The 20,433-nt window shown below is 53.4% G+C and overlaps 1 protein-coding gene across 2 annotated transcripts in view; it reads left to right on the forward strand.

Moving 5' to 3' along the window:
* The first annotated feature begins 2,151 nt into the window (after positions 1 to 2,151).
* Positions 2,152 to 20,433, forward strand: part of AP3D1 (adaptor related protein complex 3 subunit delta 1) — a 35,741-nt gene continuing 17,459 nt past the window's right edge. Inside the window, exons 1-8 of one of the 2 annotated variants that reach the window (XM_081077665.1) lie at positions 2,152 to 2,490; positions 11,956 to 12,051; positions 12,857 to 12,937; positions 13,984 to 14,064; positions 16,249 to 16,356; positions 17,947 to 18,076; positions 18,873 to 19,012; positions 19,182 to 19,255. In XM_081077665.1, the coding sequence (XP_080933791.1) occupies positions 2,395 to 2,490; positions 11,956 to 12,051; positions 12,857 to 12,937; positions 13,984 to 14,064; positions 16,249 to 16,356; positions 17,947 to 18,076; positions 18,873 to 19,012; positions 19,182 to 19,255 (806 nt within the window). In that variant the 5' untranslated portion in view covers positions 2,152 to 2,394. The remainder of the gene's footprint in view (positions 2,491 to 11,955; positions 12,052 to 12,856; positions 12,938 to 13,983; positions 14,065 to 16,248; positions 16,357 to 17,946; positions 18,077 to 18,872; positions 19,013 to 19,181; positions 19,256 to 20,433) is intronic. The other variant, XM_081077666.1, reaches the window with a different exon arrangement.

The raw sequence follows: 20,433 nt of genomic DNA on the forward strand, positions 1-20,433 counted from the left end.
TATCAGTGCTGTCAATTTCCACCATTGAATTAGTGATTAGTGTTTAGACTACTCACTACATTTAATGGAAGTATCAATATGGTCGGGTTTAAATCTACCATCTTGCTATTTTTCCCTCCTGTTCTTTGTAATCTTTTTCCTCGTTGCCTTATTTTGGATTGACCATTTTTTTATTATTCCATTTATACCTATAATTGTCTTATTAATGATTCCTCTTTATTTTTAGTGATTTTCCTAGGGTTATACCACACTACTTCACACATAATGTAAGACCCTTACAACATACATTTCCATTTCCACCTTCTACTCTTATATATACTACTGTGTTACTTTAAATATGTTACAAATAAACTCACAATACATTATTGTTATTTTTGCTTTAAAGAGTCAATTACCATTTTCGTAAATTGAGAAATAATTATATTTTCCACATTTTAAACATTTGTGTTCTTTCTTTTGCATAGATCCATATCTTTGTTTGGCATCATTTTCCTTCTGTCCCAAAGAATATCCTTGAACATTTTTCTTAATGTAGGTCTACTGCTCATAAATTCTCTCAGCTTTTATTTGTCTGAAAATATGTATTTTGCCTTCATTTTTTAAATACATTGTTTCTGGATATAGAATGATAGGGGTTTATTTTGTTTTGGTACTTTAAAAATATTATTCCATTGTCTTCTGGTATGAATTATTTATGCTAAAAATCTTAGTCATTCTTAATATTTAACTATCATTTTAGATTAGTTTCACCTGTAGTTGAACATCACATCAATAGAATCATACTTTGTACAATCTTTTGTATTTGGCGTATTATGTTCAACACAATAATGTGTCTGTGTAATTCATCCATTTTGTTTGGTGTATTAATAATTTGTTATTTTTCATTGCTGCATAGTATTCCATTGTGTGAATATGTCACAAGTTACTTATCAATTTCTGTTGATGGACATTTGGGTTATTTTGGATTTTTAACTAACATAAATACAACTACTTTGAATATTCTTGTCCAAATATTTGATGGATATATTAATGCATTCTTGTTAGGAACAGTACTGGAAATGCTGGGTCATAGGATATGCATATGTTAGCTTTAAGAAACAGCCAGGTGGGTTTCTAATTTAGCTGTGTAGTTTTACAATTCTACCTGAAGTATAAAAAAGGAGAGTTCAACAGTTGATGTCATCAGTCTTTCTAATTTTAGCCATTCTCATAGGGGTACAGAGATATATCACATTGTGGTTTAAATTTGTATTTTCCTGATGACTGAGATGGAGCATATAACCGTTGTATATATCCACTGACCATTTGGATGTCTTCTTTTGTGAAACGCACGTTTGTTTTTTGCCATGTTTTAAGTAGGTTTTTCTTTTCTTCATGATTTGTAGGCATTTTTGTCTTGTTCTGCTTTGTTTTCTGCTTGTTGAACCATATTATGGCAATAAGTTCTTTGTCAAATATATGTATTGCAAATGGCTTATCCCAGTTTGTGGCTTGCTTTTTTACTCTCTTAGTGGTGTATCTGGAGGGCAAGCACCGCAGGTATCTCATTCACTGCTGGTGTCCAGGGACCGCTACCATGCCTGGCACACAGAGCAGGTTCTCCAATAAATGTGGAAGGAATGACTGCTTGGGACTCCTAGCTCTGAGCCATGGTTATCCTTTTCCGGCTTATATCACACGATTTTGTGAGACTTGCAAGAGACGCGGAAACGGTTCTCTGCAGCGTAGGTTTTAAGGTTCTCAAGCAGCGTCAGCTTTTAGAATCAGAAAGGCGGAGCTGGATTCTTCTCCAGGAACTTGCGGAAGAAGCTCCACGTGGGCACCCCGCCCACAGCAGGCCCCGCCCACTTCTGTCACTTAACTGAGGGGCGGACTGGGAGGTTTCTCTTAGGGGGGCATGGTTAGAACCGGAACGAGGAAGTGGGTGGAGCTCCTGAGGACACTGACCAATGAGAGGGAAGAGACCTGAGAAGGAGTGGGCGGGGCCATATGGGCGCAGAGAGGGTTGTCTGAGTTTCCATTGGGCGGCCTGGCGTCGTCAGGGAAATGTGATGTCCGGAGTTAGGGGGCGGGTCTTAGTGTGAGGCGGGGCTTCCGGGAGGGCCGGCCGCCGCGGCACCGGCGGTCAGCTGACCGGCCGCCATCTTGTCCGCCATTTGCAAGCGCGGCGGAGCGTGAGGGGAGGGCAGTGCGGCCTGCCTGGCGGGTTCCGCCCGCCGCCTCTTCCTCCTCCTCCTCCTCCTCCTCCTCGTCGCGGACCGCCGCGGGCCTGGCCTGGGATCCCGTCCCGCCGCGGCGGCGAGCACTCCGCGGGCGGCAGGCGCAGCCCCCAGACCCCCGCACGGCACCCACCCGCGAGCCTCCCGGGGCTCGAGCCTGCCGGCGGCCGCCGCGATGGCCCTCAAGATGGTCAAGGGCAGCATCGACCGCATGTTCGACAAGAACCTGCAGGACCTGGTGCGCGGCATCCGCAACCACAAGGAGGACGAGGTGAGCCCGGAGCGCCGCGCGGGGCCGGCCCGGCTCTGCTCGCGACCCGACCCTCCATCCTGGCCTGCAGCCCGCCCTGCAGGTCCCGCCCGCGGCCCGGGTCCCAGTGTACCCCTGAGGGGCCCAAGGCGCCCCAGAGCAGACCCCGAAGGGCCTGCAAGCGCGCTTCTCGGGCCCCCGTGCGTCTGCGCGCCTGCGGGAGCCTGCCGCGGGGGGCTCTCGCCTGCAGTCTCAGTTTACCCCTCGGCAGTGGGGGCCGCTTCCACCTCCTTCCACCTCCCGCCGGTGACGCCGGAAGAGACCTCGCAGGTCCCCTCGAGCGGCGGCCTCGCAGCTCGGGTTTTGGGGTCACCTGTTGAAGACATAGCGTCCCCGGCCCGCCCTGAGTCCCTGGACTCCTGCTCGGGGACCTTCCCGTCCGCAGGCCGCCCCCGGAGGAACCCCTCGCGGGCTTAGTGCGCGTCCGCGTCGCTCCCTGCGGCCCCGCCCGGGACTGGTCCTCGCGTCGTGGGCACGTGTCCTGGGGAAGCTGGGGCCGCCCCTGCTAGGGAGAGGGGGCTGGGAGTGTCGCTGGCCGACGTGAGGAGGCCCCGAGCGCTCCCGCAATGGGGAAGCCGACTTTAACCCAAAAGCCGGCAGGAGGGAACGGTTTCCAGAAGCAAAATTGTAACCGTGGGCACTATTTCCTTCCTTTTTCTCCTCTCCCCAACCTGTGACCCAGATTTGGGAGGAATGGGGACAGTTAGTGGCCACCAGACCTTTGGCTTCATGCACGAGGCCCACGCCCTCCCTCACGCACTGGGACGTTCAAGAGTCTCGGCTGCACAGGCTGCACAGAGAGCGCTGCCCGGGGGAGAGCAGCTGTTGGGTGCTGTGCAGGGCCCACTGCCTGAGGCTCATGCCCTCCCCGCAGTGCAGTGGCACCCAGGGAAGTGAGCCTTACAGAATGGAAGGTGCCGAGGAAGCTGGGTTTGCTGGGAGGCATCGGCACCCTCAGCCCAGGCCCCTTTGCTGGGAGCCTGAGTTCCGGCCTCTGTAGCACTTTTTCCGAATAGGTGTGACTTCACTGAAAAGTAATTAGGTTATTTTTTCATTGCCATCACCTTTCCCTTCCCTGGGTTTTGCCTTATGTGGAAGCTCTGCCTAATGGCAAGTGTTACAATGTGCAGCTAACTCTTGTCCTGATCTTCAGTTTCTTTCTGAGATAAAAGAGTAGCTGGTTGGCCTTATTACCGAGCAGTGGCTGAGCAAACTTGGTCATACCCATAGGTTTCTTTGTTTGCACTGCTCTCCTCCCTGATTTCCCTCACCAGCAGCCTGTTCCAGGTTCTGAGGACAGGCCACTGGGTCTTTCCTGCGGAGAAACACACTCCAGTTAGGGCTCCTGGGTTTTTAGGAGGGTGTGTCCATCATCACTGGGCAGTACCCCGACTCTTGGTTTCTTCATTTGGAATTGGTGGAAATTGATAACGTCTTTCCCACAGACTTGGGGCCCATTCAACGGGTGTATTGATGGTGGAAGCATTTTTTAAATAGCACAGTGCCAGGCTGGTGCTGGAAGTCCTCAAAAGTCAGGTTTCTGCATGGACCCTGCCCTTGGCCTATTGGCGATTACCAGCAGAATGTGGCACAGACACCCCTGATCTTTTGTATTCAGGTTGTCATGGTCTCCAGGGTCATTACTGAGGTGTCACTTCTGACTTCACTTTCATCTCTGTCCCTGTGCAGTGCAGGCAAGGATTGCTGAATTGCTCTGCTAGTTCCCCCACTCTCTAAAATAGGCTCTCCCCTCCCACCCCGTCACAACCCTTTAAGAGACTTCTGACAATATCCTTTTTCTGTACCAGTACAATCCCCCCTCCCCCCCACAAAGTTTACTTTTTATGGTAGATTTTAGCTTACAACATTCGTGTGGCATCATAGAAATGAGGCTTAGCAGTACTCTGAAAGCCGTGTGGAAAGGCTGGGTGATTTAGTGGAAGTTATATTGTATGACGTTTAGGAGGCCTGAGTCCAACTTCTTGGACCTGTTTAACTGTGTGACCTTGGGAGAGCCCCTGACTGGTTTCCTCACCTATAAAGTGCGGGCGACAGCGGCCTCCCTTCCTCACAGAGTGCTTATGAGGGTGCAGTAAGTGACTGTAATGCAGGCTTCTCTTGAGTGCCAGAGCACCCCAAGAAGTTGTCTGCCTTGCTATTTCCAAATTTCATCCTCTGACCCCATAGTGGGTTATGAATTCAATTTAATGGGTTATGTGAAAAAGAAAAACGAAAATCCCAGACCGCAAGCAGCATGTAAGGTAACTTTTGTTTCTTGATAAACTTTTACTTCGGCTTAAAATACTAAGTGTACTGTATGTGTGTATTGGGTTAGCATGGAAAGCATATTTCTTGAAATGAATCTTCAAAGTTTGAAAAATAGTGGCCTAATTCACACATTTATTAATGCTTGAATTTATTGTCCTTGAGATTAATGCTTGAATTTATTGTCCTTAAGATACAGCAAGGATGATGTTGGCACGTGGGGGGAATCCACTGGGGAATGCTGTTGCTTCTAAAAGTTGGATACGACTAGGAGAAGTCCCTGTTGCGTCCCGACGAGGGTTGTGGGGAGCGAGGAGGCACAGGGTTAGGAAAAGACAGTAGCCATGAATAGAGTTTAAGTAGGGCCAAGGGACCTGCAGCCTCAAGGTCCGGCCTTCGCATAGCTTTTATTAGTTAGGTGGGGAAGTAAAGGAGATAAAGCTTGTCAATCTCAAGATCTGTGAATTCCATACACCATAATAGGAAACTGATTCAAGCCAATCACCCTTGCCTGCAGGCAGCTGGACCGTAAGTCTCAGGATGTCTATCTGTACTTCCCCAAGGGACAAAACTTATATGTATATGACTAGATGGAGAGCACATCATTGAATCACTTCCCCTGCAGCTGTGGGAAGGAATGCAGACACAGAGGCAGAGGCTCTCCTTAGCCTGGGGACGGTGGGGGCTGTGCCCACCTCTGCCAACCCCGTGGGTTCTCCTGTTGGTCCCCACTGGACTGCGCCCGGCTTGAGTTGTCCCCCCCCCCCAGGGGAATCTTACTCGTCATTGGCTGACCCGCCATCCTCTGGGGGCAAACGGAGACACAAGGTGCAAGCACAAAGGTGAAGCAAAGTCCCTGAAAGGATCCGTCTCACAGACTCTCATTTTTTGGGGGGCATGTTCGAGGGGACAGACGGGTAGGCTGCTGCGTGGCAGCAACCCCAAGTAACTCAATATTTCATTCTCACGGGTACTTTCTATATTTCAGGGGAAGCTTTTAATCTAACTATACCTGTAACTTTTTGTAATAAGCTTATTGTTCATTAAGTTGAAAAGGACAATACCTCTCCCTGTGAATCAGTTTGGTGTCTATACTTCGAGATTGTTGTCTGTTAGTAGAAATCACTGGTGATTCTGAGTGTAGGTTTAGACTGTTGGGATTTGCCATGAGTGTCGTCTCACTGCCAGCTTTGCATGTGAGCGTAGCCAGTCCCCCTCGGATGGGTATTAAGTGCTTCCTGTTGTTTGCTGTCTGGGGCCACAGTTCACTTCACTGGGCACAAACTCTGCACACACCTGTTGGTGTTGAGGTTCTGGGAAGCGTTGTAAGTGTGGGCATCTGCTGCCCCTGCCTGGTGCTCAGTACCCAGTGGCTGCACACCATCCCTTGCCTTTGCTTTCATACTCGGTTTAGACCCCGCTCCTGGAAGCTCCCTGCGCTTCCTGAGGCTGTGGAGGCCTCCCTCTGTGCCTCCAGGTGAGCCCCGAAGCTGGCGTCTCTAGGGGCCCGGCCGCAGGGCTCTGCGGTCCATCACCTTGTGCTCCAAAAGCCACGCCGCCACTGCCCACTCCCAGCTGGTGACTGCACAGAGCCACCTAGGCAGGTGACTGGCCTTGCTAACCTTTCCTTAGCCACTTCCATCCAGTGTTTCCTCCCTGGCCCTTCACTGAGGGCTAGACCCGCAGGGCTGTCTCCCAGCTCCCTCCCGTTTCCTCTTGTAGGAGTTATCCCCGACAATGTCCGGGTACATTTAACCCCATCCTGGGGTCAGCTACCACTGGGAGGCCCTGGATTGAGTTGTTAACCTCACTCCCTGTCACCAGTCTCCAAAGCCCATGCCGACACTGCATCCTCCCCTTTTGTCCCCCAGGGCTGATGTTGCCTGTTGTCCAGGGCCCCGGGTTGGGACTGCCACTTTGGACGCAGCTGGTCCTCTGGATGGGCTGCTCGTACCCTTGAGGGCAAGGGTGGGGCTCGCCTCTTTGCTATGGTCTGGGGCTGTGGCCTCCTCCCTCCTGGTCTCAGTCCCCGGCCCCTGGGTGATCTGACTGCTCAGCTAAATAATGGCACCAGGGATGTCCCCATCCTAGTCCCCGTGACCTGTGACTGTGTCACCTCATGTGGCCGAGGCACTCTGCAGGTGGGATTAAGTCAAGGTCCCCGAGATGGGGGTGACCCTGGATACCAGGGGGCCCAGTGTCATCACCGGGTCCTCATAAGAGGGAGGTGGGAGGCTCAGAGTCAGAGATGGAACACGCTGCCCTGCTGGCTGTGACGATGGAGGAGGGGCCACGAGCCAGGGACGCGGTGCCTCTAGAAGCTGGAAAAGGCCGGAAACAGTTCTCTCGGGGCCTCCGGAAGGACCAGCCCTGCCCTCACGGACCCCGAGAGGCCCATGTGGGACTCCTGACCCCAGGATTGTCAGAGAATCAATGTGTGTGGTTTTAATCTATAAAATGTGTGGTGACTTAATTACAGCAGCTGCAGGAGACTCACACTGACCAGCCTGCTGGCCTTTGGGTCTCACCTCCTTTCCCGTCAGCTCCCACAGCCACTGCTTCCCGCCCGAAGCCCCTCAGGTCACCCAGTGCAACCACACCCCTTCATCCCTCATCAGCCTGGCCCAGCTGCCTTCCTACCACCATCTCGCTTGCCATCTACCTTGCACACACGACACCAGCCCTGGGTTGGCCTACCGTGCGCCCTGTCCCCACTTGTGCTGGAAAGTCCTCAAACTACCCACCCCCTCTCACAGATGTGCTTTCCCGGTTTCCCGAGAGCATAGAAGCCACTCAGGGCCCTTCTCATTGCTGCTGTTGCCACCAAACCTGCTGGTTCCCATGTCCTTCCACTGCGTATCCTGGTTCTCTGGCAGTGGCTCTCCCTGGGCACTTCTGCCCCTGAGGACACTGGGCTATGTCAGGGACTTGGTCTTGGAATCAACTGCAGGACTTTGTAAAAACAGACTCAGGGCCTCACCCCTAGAGATCCTGCCTCCACTCATCCAGGAAATCTGCTGGGCAGCCAGGGTTGAAACGGCTGTTTTATTATAGCCTGAGGGGCACAGCTGTGAAGGGTGTTTGTAGCCCCTTCCAGACGGAATTCTGTGGCAGTGCACATGACGCTGATACGGGCTTCTGACGGCTTTGCTCTGTGGCGAAGTGTGGATGGGCCTGGGACCTTGGTCACGCTGCACCGCTAGCTTTTCCTTCTAAAAACATGCCAGTGACACGTAGCCATTCATACTTTGTACCTTAAAATATTTTCTAATTTGTGTTTGTAATATAATTTTCTCGATCTAGATCATGTCTGCATACCCTAACCATTTTTTTTCCTTCTTGTAAAAGGGGGAGTGAATATTCTACTTTCCCTTCGCAGTGTTATGTGGAAATAAAAGATTAATATCTTCCTTCCCACATTCCTCACTTTAACTTCATATAACTCTGTTTTAGATCACTGTTTAGCACTCCCAAGATTCTTTTCCATTTTTTATAACCCTTTCCTCCCTTTTCCAGTTTGGAGAAACCGTGAGCTTATGTAGCTATTTTATACCTAAAACTAAGGTTCAGGCAGGGTCTTTTTGAAGGTCAGCCATTCTCTGTGGGTCTCATTTGTCCTGCCCTGAGAGCTGTGGTGGGCAGGGATGGATGTCAGCAGGCTCTGGTTCTGCCGTCGCTCCTCAGGGATGTGTTCTTGGCTGGACAGATCTGGGCCGGCAGTGTTGTCCAGCGTCTCGTGCCGCCAGTGTTTCTGACAACACGCTGGCAGCTGTTCCAGTCCTTGCTCTTCTGTATGCGACATGTCTTTTTCCTCTGGCTGCTTTGAAGATTTTCTCTTTATTTTCAGTTTTCAGCGATTTGGCCATGATCTGTCCTGGTGTGGTTTTCTGTTTCTTATTTGGGATGCAGAGCTTCTGGAACCTGTACATTTAGGTCTTTTTCCCAATTTGGGAAAGTTTCAGCCATTGTTTTTTTCAAATATTTTTCTCTGTCCCATCCTTTTCTTCCCTGGGCCCCCAATTAAATGTGTGTTACACCTTTTGTCATTGTTGCACAGTCCCTGAGGCTCTGGTCATCTTCAAACTTCTCTCCTTCAGATGGGATGATTTCAGTGGTTCCGCCTTTAAATTTGCCCACTCTTTCTGTTTTCATCTCCAATTTGCTGTCTAGTCTGTTAGATGAATGTTTTGTTTCGGAAATTATCTTTCAGTTCTAGAGTTTCCATTTGGTTGTTTTCTGTCACTTTCTCTGCTGAGATTTCCTCTCTATTCATTATGAGCATGTTTTCTTTTTGTTCCATGAGAACATGGTTACAGTTGCTAAATTGATATGTTTGTATGTTAATTCCGACATCTGGGTTCTCTCAGGGCTAGTCCTCATTGGCTGTCCTTTTCTTGTTGAGTGTAGATTATGTTTGCCTGTTTTTCATTTTGAGTATTTTTGGATTATGCCCTAGAAACTGGATGGGATGTTTTTGGAGACTGGATTCTGTTGTGTTCTCTGGCAGGGTGTTGATTCCGTGGGAGGGGACTTGGTGGACTGTTAACTCATCTGGGCTGAGACTCCAGCTCCGCCCCTCTTGCAGGGGCACAAGGCCTGTGACATAGGTTTATTTTTTTACCTTTAACTGGGCTGTGTGGAATGTGCCTGTTCATGCATACCCTGTTTCCCCAAAAATAAGACCTAGCCAGACCATCAGCTCTAACGCGTCTTTTGGAGCAAAAATTAATATAAGACCGGTATTATATTATATTACATTATGTTATATTATATTATATAAGACTCAGTCTTATAGTGAAGATAAGACCCGGTCTTACTGTAAGACCGGGTCTTATAGTAAAATAAGACCGGGTCTTATACTAATGTTTGCTCCAAAAGACGCATTGGAGCTGATGGTCCGGCTAGGTCTTACTTTCGGGGAAACACGGTAGTTCTCGGTGGCCGGAGATTTGGGCTGAGTTTAAATGCAGCATGCCGCAGCACCCCCATGTGTCTCGTCTCTGGGATTTCCCTCCTCACTTTCCAGCGGCTCTGTTACAGCAAGCTCTGCTCTGGTTCTCGAAGCCAGTTGGACGCGAGTCTCCTCTCTGTCTCAGCTGCTCTGCACAGCGCACGAGATAAAAGCCACGATAAACAGGACACTCCACCGTGCTTTTGCTTGTCTCCAGTGGCTCCAGAGAGTTGTTAAAACAGGACTTGTGGGGGAACTTGGTCTGATGGGAGCTGCTCAGACATTCCTGAAACTGGACGCTGACACAGGGAGGGGGATGGACCACATTGTGTTTGTCCATCATCAGCCAGGGACCGTTTGGGTTGTTTCTGCTCTGGGGTTGTCACTTACTGTACATTCAGGTGCCAGTGTGTGTTTGAGCACCTGTTACCTGTTGTCAGCGGTCTCGGGGGGGCCACCTGGCAGTGGGAGCTGTGTTACCCTTTTGAAGAGCTGCAGCTGTCCTCCACAGCTGCTGCCCCGGTCACCTCCACCTGCTGTGTGTGGGGCCGTTTCTCCAGCACTTGTTATTGTCTTCTTGTTCTTTCCCTTTTAAATCATTAACAGTCTTGATCCAGGAGGCAGGCAGGGTCATTCGTGCACAGGGCCAGGAGCTGAGGTCCCCTGAGCGGGATTTAGTGATCTGAAGTCCATGGGAAGGATACGGTGACACTTGTTCCATTGTACCAGCTCTTGATCATAAAACATTCATAAAACATTCTGTGGCCGAGAGAGCACTTGAACAGCTCTTTTCCAAGGGTCTTGGGGTAGTCCAAGTGACATGCGATGGCGGGAGCCGCCGGGGCCACCCTCACAGAGCAGGAGCCTGCATCTGCACTTGCTTTGCATGCTTGCCACCCTGGTCTCTGGGAGGCAGATTGTCTGCATGGCTCATGGGCGGAAAACTGGGAATATGGAAACCTGCCACCAGCTGGACGCTGTTGTTTCTGTGGGTCACATAACTGAGAGGCTTCCTTGTGCCTCATGGAGCACCGGACGGATTCGTTCTGAATCCCGAGGCTACCGGCGCTTACCGTGCAACAGGTTTCGGTGCCCTTTGCAGCTGACATGGCACGTCCCCCCAGGAGATGATAGGAGCCTGGCACCCTGCTGCTCCCGGAGGGGGCACATCAGTCACTCTGGACCTTGTGGATTAGTACTGCTTCAGGTCAAACCTTTTTGAATGGTGTTGGGGGAGAAGTGTTGATTCAGCAAGGAAAACATGTTTACACCTGTACACAAATGTCCACAGCAGCACAAGTCACAAGAGCCAAAAAGTAGAAAAGCTCCAAGTGTCCACAGGGAAGTGGGTAGACAGCGTGGTCCGCGTCACACGGTGGAACAGGAGCCAAGGGCTGATGCTGCGGGTTGGATGAGCCTTGAGCTGCCCAGAAAGAGGTGGGGAGCCACAGACAGAGATACCTAATTAAACTTACTGCTGTTGTGGGAGAGGCTGCCCGGGTGACAGGCTCTGCGAAGGGACTGGGGAGCCAGTGGGCTGCAGGTTCAAGGAGCATGCCCATTGGGTGGTGGGCCCAGTGGACAGCCAAGCGGATATGGCTGGAGCCCTGGAAGCAACCGGATACCTGGGGGGCCAAGGACAAAAGGGACACAGCCGATCTTCCCCTGGCCCTGTCCTCGTCTGTGTCCCCACACCGGTCGCAGCCCTCAGCACCAACACGATCTGGCTTGCCTGTGCGTTGTGTGTCTTGATGCTTTTCCTGGATGGCCACAGGAAACTGGCGCTGCCTCTCCCTTCACCCAGCACTCTTTTCCATCCCCACTCCCACGGCCCTCACTGCCCTCAGGATTGTAAAGGAATCACAGAGATCTTACGGCGTTGAAATCGTTTCTTTAACAACAGTTGTATTAGATGTGCAGTTCAGTGGGCTTTTAGTATATTTGGTCGTGTGACTATCACCGCAATCAGTTTTGGAACCTTCTATCACTCCAAAAAGCAACCCCTTCCCCATTAGTGGTCATCCCCCTACCCCTCCCCAGTCCCTGGCAACCATGAATCCACTTTCTGGACTCGTCTGTTCTGGACATTTCACATAAATGGAATCTAATGCTATGTGACCTTTTGTTTTGAGTCTGGCTTCTTTCTGAAATAATTATTGTTAACTGTTTTCGTCAGGCACTCCTAATTTCTCAATTTCTTTTTCCTTTAGGCAAAGTATATCTCTCAGTGCATTGATGAAATCAAACAAGAACTGAAGCAAGACAACATCGCAGTAAAAGCGAATGCGGTCTGTAAGCTGACGTATGTAAGTGCCATGGGCTGTTTGCTCAGGCCGCGCTTCTGAGCCGTGCCCACGTCCTGCACCTCTCGTGCTGTCAGGCCGTTGTCAGCTGCAGCGCCCCTCTGTCCCTCCACCCATTGGCCCATCGATTTGTCCATCCATCCATTGGTCCATTGTTCATCTGTCCATCTGCCAAAAATTGATTAATGCCATCAGCTCTAGGAGCTGGACTTGAGGCTCACAGGGCTAATTCTTAAGAGTCAAGAGAGAGATGTGCCATGATTATCAAGTATCACTGGGCATTTGGAGCCCTTAGCAAATGGAGGCCAGCAGGAATGCCCTCAGCTCTCCTGAGGACTGCGCTGGGAAGCCTAGTGGGTGGAGCTCTGACTTGCCCTGGGTGGCTTCTCTACAGGGTTCCCTGCCTGGCTGCGGTCCTGATTGGAGTGTGAGCCTAGGCTGGGCTAGGTACCCCCTCCTGGCCTCTTTCTTGGTCAGAGAGGGGAGACTTGGGGTTTGTGGGTTGGGTATCCCATCACATTATAGGTTTTATGAGTATCATTGTAGGGACTTTTAACCAGACATGGGCCACTAGGATTTCGCGCAGACATTCATCCTCCTGTGGTGTTTGTCGCTAACCTGTCCTCATAGTCTCCAGTGTGAAAATAACTGGTCAGAGGACATGAAATGCCCAGGGCTGTGTGTTGAGTGAAGCCTGAGTGCTCAGACTGCGAATGACCTGTGTCCTTTGCGAGTCGAGACGCGCTGCTGGATGTTAGGGCTTAAGCTTTATCCAGTGAGTGAGTCACTGTGTGTCCCTTCTCAACAGTTACAGATGTTGGGATACGACATCAGCTGGGCCGCCTTCAACATCATAGAAGTGATGAGCGCCTGCAAGTTCACGTTCAAGGTGAGCTTCCCCGGGGCCTGCACCCCATGGTGATGGGACTGGGGGGGTCCCCTGGGTGCCCCTGCACGTGACCTATAGCCACAGGCTGTGCTGTGAAAAAACCAAAACCACGAGCTATTTCAGTCCAACTACAGCCACCCAAACATCACACTTTCATGATGTTGGTCAAATTATTTATTAACTGTATTTATGTAACACTTTTAATTTTAAGTAATGTCAGTGAAATTATGGGTTTGTGGGATTGGTTGTGTGTTTTTTATACAAATTAAATTCATAACTCTTCAAAAATGAAAAAAGAAAACCCAACCAAACGCTGATCATTTCACCCAGAGGCCACCATTGTTCGTCACCCTGTCCTGTAGCCTCTTGGTCATCGTCTGAGGGATGCCACTCGTGAGCAATTTGGGACACTGCTTTCTTCTCGCTTGATATTACAAGTGTGTCTCTTGTTTTAGTAAATATTCTGAAAAGCCGTTTTTGGCACCCTGGCTCATTTGTGGTTGCTCTGTCATTTTCCTGGGTGGGGTTGGTTTTCTGTGAAAAGGCACGGCGGCCAGGTGGCGGAGGCTGTTTCCAGCCCCGAGCGCCGGCCTATGGGTCCCTGCTGGTTACGCTTGAAGAAACGAATTGGCACACTTGCCAAAACCGGGGCGGTGCCTGCACGTGTGCTAAAGCATGATATATACACGTGCGAGTGTGGCCAGGTAGCCACGTCAGCTTGTCCTAGACAGCCCTGTACTCAGGCTGACTGACTTACTACGTGACGTCATAAAAGCAGTTCCTGACTGAAGGGGAAAATGCAGCATTACTAATTGGACTCCATGGTTTGGCAAATCTTAAAGGAACATGGTATTTCAAAGACCGCACACTTAGGCTCCTGGAGATTGATAGACCCCCGGCTTGGTTCTCGAATGACTTCCCTGTGCCCGCCCACCTGTGGCCTGCGGCTGCTTGGGGCCCATCTCGAGAAGGGCTGGGAGCTTCCTGGAAGGGCGCTGTTGTCCCCTAGTCTCCCCCCTGACACCTTCATTTGTTCAACTCGACAGCGCATTGGCTACCTCGCTGCTTCCCAGTGCTTTCACGAAGGCACTGATGTCATCATGCTGACAACAAACCAGATCCGCAAGGTAGGCCGGCCCTGCCGCACGCCTGTTGCCTCCTCGCCCCGGCCGGGCTCATTTGGGCCCCCGTGTGAGTGTCTGCTGCATGCTGGTTTCCCTGTCACTTACGTGTGAGTAGAAAGTGCTGCGGTCAGCAAGATCTCACTGTTAGCATTCCCTCAGCAAGCAGTCTGCCACCTGCAGCCTCGTCGTCCCCAAGACACACCCAGACATGGTGCAGCTGTGTGCCCTTCCACCCAGCGGGTGGGAGAGGTGGCAGGTCACTGGACTGCCCTCTTTTTCTTTTCACTTCTTGGTGTTGGAAGGCTGTCTCCGCGGCCGTACTCCTCCTCTTTGGTCCTCTCCCTCTGGCCTGAGTGACTGCTAAGGTTACGCACCCCCACCCTCCACCCCAAGTGTGGGGGTTTCCTGCCCAATGGCTGTACTTTAGTCACATGTTTTGAAATGGGCTTTGAATACCAGAGTAATGAATTTCCTCTTTGGTCCCAGGACATGCAGTGTCTTTTGTTTACTGCCTCATGGCTGAGTGGTCAGAGACGGTGTCAGCGAGAATCAGAGACCCACCCTTTCCCAGCCCCAGACCACAAGTCGGAGGCCATAGCCTGTAGCCGCAGGCTCTCAGCGGCCGAGGGCCAGGGACAGATTCCTGTGAGCTCTGGTCACCCCACACAGTGACCCAGAGAACCGGGAATGGGCTCCCGGGCAGATGCTGTGGGCAGGCAGGCTGGCTGTACGGGTACTGGTGCCCAGTGCTGGGGGTCATAGATGCCATGGGGCGATGAGGTGTGAGCTTGGTCTGGAGTGGCTCTGGATGGGTGGAAAGGAGGGCCGAGCAAGCGCTCTGGGTGTGAGGTGCTGGGACAGTAAATGGGAGGGTGGCAGGAGAGAGGAGGGCGGAGGGGCTCTAGCCGCCTAGGTACCCAGACGCCAGCCAGCCAGCCCGCTCGCTGAGGCCCATCTTTGGTTTTTCTGCTGCTCATCTTGGCACAGTCTTGCTCCCTGCCTGCCCCTTTGTAACAGCCTTGATTCAGACACAGATTTGTCATCACTTCACATTGAGATGTGTTAGAGGCAGGTCACCATGAGATGTCCTCATAATTGAGGAAACAATACATCCTGTTAGAGTAAGATCTGGGCAGGTGACCTTGACCCTTGCCGCTGTTCCCTCTGTCTGTCGCTGTCTCAGTCTCGCACAAAGGAGCGAGACTTTAAGCAGCCACAGCCACAGCCTGCCACTGCCATGCCACTCCATTCACGTCGCCAGTGTTGGCTGTCCCTGTGTGTACGTGCCATTGTAAATGAACCTAAGATTTCTGAGCACAGCTGCCACAGACCTGCCCGTCAGGGCTGGGCTTTCTCCCGCTTGACAATGACTGAGTCCTCGGTACAAAGCCCATTGCCAAGGAGCCCCGTGGCAGCTCCCCCTGGCATCTGCCGCTCTGCTCTGCCCGTCGTGAACCACGCACAGACGCACAGTTAGGCCCATCAGGCCGAATTCTGTACCACGGCTTCTGAGGTGCTTTCTCTCCTCAGCCTGGGCTAGAGGAGTGTGAGAAACCCGTGTTTTCAAATCCTTACCACAGTCTAAAAGCTTAACTCTTTAAACTGCGTCTCAGTGTGTTTTTACCCCACATGCGTGTGTAAGAAGTTTTGGGGAGTCCCTTAGGAAATGTCTCGGCAAGAGCAAGTGTGTGGTGAGAACACTTCCCTAGCGCTGAGACGCAGCGCTCGTGCTGTCAGTCTTAGTGAGAACTAGAAATGGAGGCCGGCTGCGGTGAGACGTCAGAGGAGGGCAGGGCAGATACGTGCTCCTCCTCCTCACCCGGAGGATAATGGGGCACAGGCCCAAGCTTCTGCTTTGGCTGTTGTAAGGGAGACACCCCAATGGAAGCAGGGCTGCCCGGGCTCCCCGCCCTATGCCCGATGGGTGGCTAGGGCCAGTGGGCCTTGCCGTCTCCTTAGCCCTGTGTTCTTAGGCAGGGAGTCTCCTCAGGAACCCAGCCCTGGTCGCACCCCTGGGACACGGGCTGTGTGGGGAGCCAGGGGCAGCCCTCTTACCCCCGTGCCGCTCTTCTCAGTGACAGTGAGGAATTGGCTGCTCCACGTTACTCCTCGGGCTGGCGGGGGCAGCGGGGAACCCAGCGGTGCTCTGTCGGCGCCCGCCCCTAACCCCTCTCCCTCCCTTTCCAGGACCTGAGCAGCCCCAGCCAGTATGACACTGGTGTGGCACTGACTGGCCTGTCCTGTTTTGTTACCCCAGATCTTGCCAGAGACTTGGCCAATGACATCATGACACTGGTGAGTTTGTCAGTGTGTTGTCACCCCTGAGCGTTTGCTCCGTGAGGAGATTGGGAACACACGGGTACCTGGAAAACCGAGGCTAAAAAGGCACACCAAAGTGCTCGCTTCGGCAGCACATACACTAAAACGTCACACCAAGAACACAGGCAGGCTCAAATGGGCTGGGGACCCCAGGATGAGAGGGGAAACTGAGTCACTGTCTTCCCCTCCAACACTTGGTGGGGCCGGCCCGGGGCCACTGTCATTGCATTATTTCATCTCCTTTGAAATAGTCTTGCTTGGGGGAGGAGTGGGTGCTGCTGGCGGGTCAGGTCTGGCCAAGGGCCGTCAGGCACGTGACCCAGTTACTCTCTCACTGAGGCCTGCGACGGTAGCAGTTGGCCCAACAGGCAGCGTGCTCAGGGAGACACTGCCTGCGCCAGATGTCCAGCTCCTTGCGGCGGGCGGGGGGCTTCTTTCCTCTGGGGGTCACGTTAAATAGAGCCTCGTGGAGGCTCTGCCCTTAGCAGTCAGCCCGTCTGCTGTGCGGTGGGCAGGCGTCGGCTCACGGTCTATCTCTCAGTGCCGCCAGCTTCTAGATCAGGGCAGCACATGGCAGCCACCTGTTAGGAATCATTTTATCCAAACACGGCCCCGCCCATTCGTTCGCACCTCCTGGCAGCTTCCACGCTCAAAGGCAGAGCCGAGTAGTTGGACAGACCTGGCCCACCAAAGCCCCAGATAGTGACCATCAGGTGATTTCAGAAAACGTGCTGACCTAGTCTAGGTGACAGTGGTTTGAACCCATAGGGGTGTTAGTGATTTGCTCACTGTGCGTGTTGGTGCTGGGGGTCTGGGGTGTCGTTCTCGGGGGAAACCTCCCTGGGGCCTTGGCAGGTAAGCTGTGTGCCCACATGGCGGCGAGAGGTCTCCCCGACCTGAGCTGGGTCCCAGCAGGACAGTCCAGGGCAGTGCAGTGTGGAGTCACCGAGCGGACTGAGGCCGGGGAGGGGGCCTGGGACGCCCCTCGGCGCCCTGCTCTGGGGACAGGCCTCGGCAGCTGGAAGAGCTGTATGCCACTGTTGATGGGCAGAGGCTCTCTAGTGTGACCTTCAATTTGCCTGCTCCCTATGCCTCAGTGGTCCCCAGGGAGTTTAGGAGGAGGGGTTCAGCCTGCGGGCAACATGCCGTGGGTCATGGACACCGGGAGGCAGGTTCACTTGTGCCCAGGACACCATTGTGTGGTCCTTGGACTTCGTGGGGCTGCAGAGCAGGTGTGTATGTGGGGCTCAGAGGCTGGAGCTGGAGAGGGCTTTCCTCCGAGGAACGGAGGTGAGACACTGGCAGGTGTAGGAGGTGAGCGGGGCAGGGTGGGAGGTGAGCACACGGGTGTGCGTGGCAGAGTGGGAGGCAAGCACATAGGAGCGGACAGGGTGGGAGGTGAGCACGCGGGTGTGCGGGGCAGGGTGGGAGGTGAGCACATAGGAGCGGACAGGGTGGGAGGTGAGCATGCGGGTGTGCGCGGCAGGGTGGGAGGTGAGCACACAGGTGAGCACGCGGGTGCACAGGGCAGTACCAGGGGAGCCTGATGGTCGTCCGCCCCTGCAGATGTCACACACCAAGCCGTACATCCGGAAGAAGGCCGTGCTAATCATGTACAAGGTGTTCCTGAAGTACCCTGAATCCCTGCGCCCTGCCTTCCCCCGCCTCAAAGAGAAGTTGGAGGACCCTGACCCGGGTTTGTTGGTTTGAGTTCAGTTGGGGATGTGAGGAAGCTGTAGGGGGCGCTGGTCCGGGACCTCTGCTCCCCACCAGACACACCGCCACGAAGTTTCTGGTGCCACAAGTGGAGGGTTGGGCCCTGGAATCCGCTGTCTCTCCATGCAGCCCTGCTCCCATTTATTGGTGTAAGTTCTAAACACCAAGATGGAGGTGCTGGGTGTGCCCATGCTGCTGCGGTGTTGCTCCTCTAGGCGCACCGGGGGTCTGCCCGGGCGGCTGTCCACACAGTGGCCGTCAGGAGCTTCCTCCAATGCCTCTGCCCCCTCGCCTCCTCCCCCAGCCCACCACGTGGGGCTCCTTGCAGCCTGCCCTCTGCTCATCCTTTTCTGTTACTCCTCCTCTGGGGAGACCCTGGGCTGAACAGCTGTAAGGTAGCTTCTCTAAAGCTGCTGTGGGTTCCCATGTGTCTCGGGGATCTGTGCCACATCACGGGGAATTATAGGTGTGGAAAGTTTTGCTGGGCATGGCAGGCTAGGGGCGAAAGTGGTGGTCGCCCCAGGTGGAGGGGAACACAGTCACTTCGAGTAGTGGGCGTCCCGCTGCTGGAGTCACTTTGGTCTTGCCAGGCCCAGCCCTGCAGCCTCGGGCACCCTTCTCTGGGGGGTGGTGGTTGTCAGGGCTCTAAGGGGTGGGGTTTGAGCTGTGCCCACAAGTGATGGGTGCAGCGCCAGGCACAGCAGGGGCCCTGCACACAGAATGGCCAGCCTGTTGAGGACCACCCTTTATTGATGGAGACGTCCCTTGCCTCACAGGGGTCCAGTCGGCGGCCGTCAATGTCATCTGCGAGCTGGCCAGGCGCAATCCCAAAAACTACCTTTCCCTGGCCCCACTGTTCTTCAAACTGATGACCTCCTCCACCAACAACTGGGTCCTCATCAAAATCATCAAACTGGCACGTGTCCCTGACCTTCCCTCTTCTCGTGTGTGGAAAGGCCATGGGGGTGTCCTGGGAGCTCAGTGTGGGAGGGTAGGGGGCGGGGTTGGTCAATGTGGTTGTGTGGAATCCCAGACGCGCAGCCCTGCTGCTGCTGCCTGTGACCCACTGGCTTCTCGCCCCCTAGTTTGGTGCTCTGACCCCTTTGGAGCCAAGGTTGGGCAAGAAGCTGATCGAGCCTCTCACCAACCTGATCCACAGGTGAGCCTGGGCCCCTCCTCAGCCTTGCCTGCCTCAGGCATGCCTAAGGGGGGTCTCAGGATTGAGAAGCAGGCACACAGGGTGACTGCTCCAGATGAGTTTTGAGGACCTGGGCCTTGGCACCCGCCGGCCCTCCTGGGACGTGGGCTGGGCTGGCTTTCCCTCTCAGTCAACTTGAAACAGCAAAAACAAGGAAGAAAGGTGCCCCGCTCGCTGGTCACAGTGGACCTCGGTGGTCTTAGGCAAGAGCCTTAGATGACTGTCGCTGGCCAGTTCTGGAATGTTCTAAGGGTTTCAACACCACCTTGGGTGCCTGTGGTTGAATTATGGGGAGCGAGCAGCAGGTGGCTCAGTAGATCTGCTTCCAGGGTCCCAATAGCAAGCAGCTGTGGGAGGCAGGAGGAACCGGGGCCATCAGTCCCCTGGGCCACATGCTCCGAGTAAGGCCCGGCCTTGGCTAAGTCTGCCATCCCCTGGGCTTCAGTCTCCTGGCTCATAAACCAATCAGATGTTAAAAGATAATTAGACGCAACAGGTATCAGGGCTTGGGACATTTGGGGTTTTAAATGAATAACCAGTCACGGAGTTCATAGCCATGGTTTTCAGAGAGGATTAACAAGAGGCCATTGGTCACGTGAACGAGGATGTGGCCTAGCTCCGACGGCCTGTGCTCTGGGACATGCTGGTGATGAGGCTCGAGAGCGTCACCCACGAGAATATCAGTGGAGTAGACCCACTGGGTGCCCGCCTCGGTCGTCGGTCTGGGCTGTGCTCCCTGTGTCGCCTAGGTGCCCTGGGGTTGTGTTGGGGCAGCACAGTGTTCTGCCTGCCTGTGTGTGGCTGTGTCCGATTGCCTCTCAGCCTCCCCCGTTGGAGTAGGGATAGGCAGTGGCGTTCTGGGCTGCTGCAATCGTCTCCATGCTGACAGAGAGTACGGGGAATTTGTCTTTTCTTCATGGGTGTCACACAGTTGGAAGGTTAGGGGAATAGGCACCTCCGGCTGCCTGTGGTGACTAGAAGGGGGATGCTTTTATCCTTTGGAGCGTTCTGATGACTCAGGTGAGAGCGGCCCCTGGGCCGTGTTGACCGGACAGAGGTGCCAAGGGCATGGACAGCAGCCAGGACCCACCACAGTCTCGCCTTGGAGAAAGGGAGAGGTGAGGGGTCTGAGCCAAAGG

This window comes from Rhinolophus hipposideros (genome assembly GCF_964194185.1).
Source record: "Rhinolophus hipposideros genome assembly, chromosome: 16".
In the NCBI taxonomy this organism is placed as follows: Eukaryota; Metazoa; Chordata; class Mammalia; order Chiroptera; family Rhinolophidae; genus Rhinolophus; species Rhinolophus hipposideros.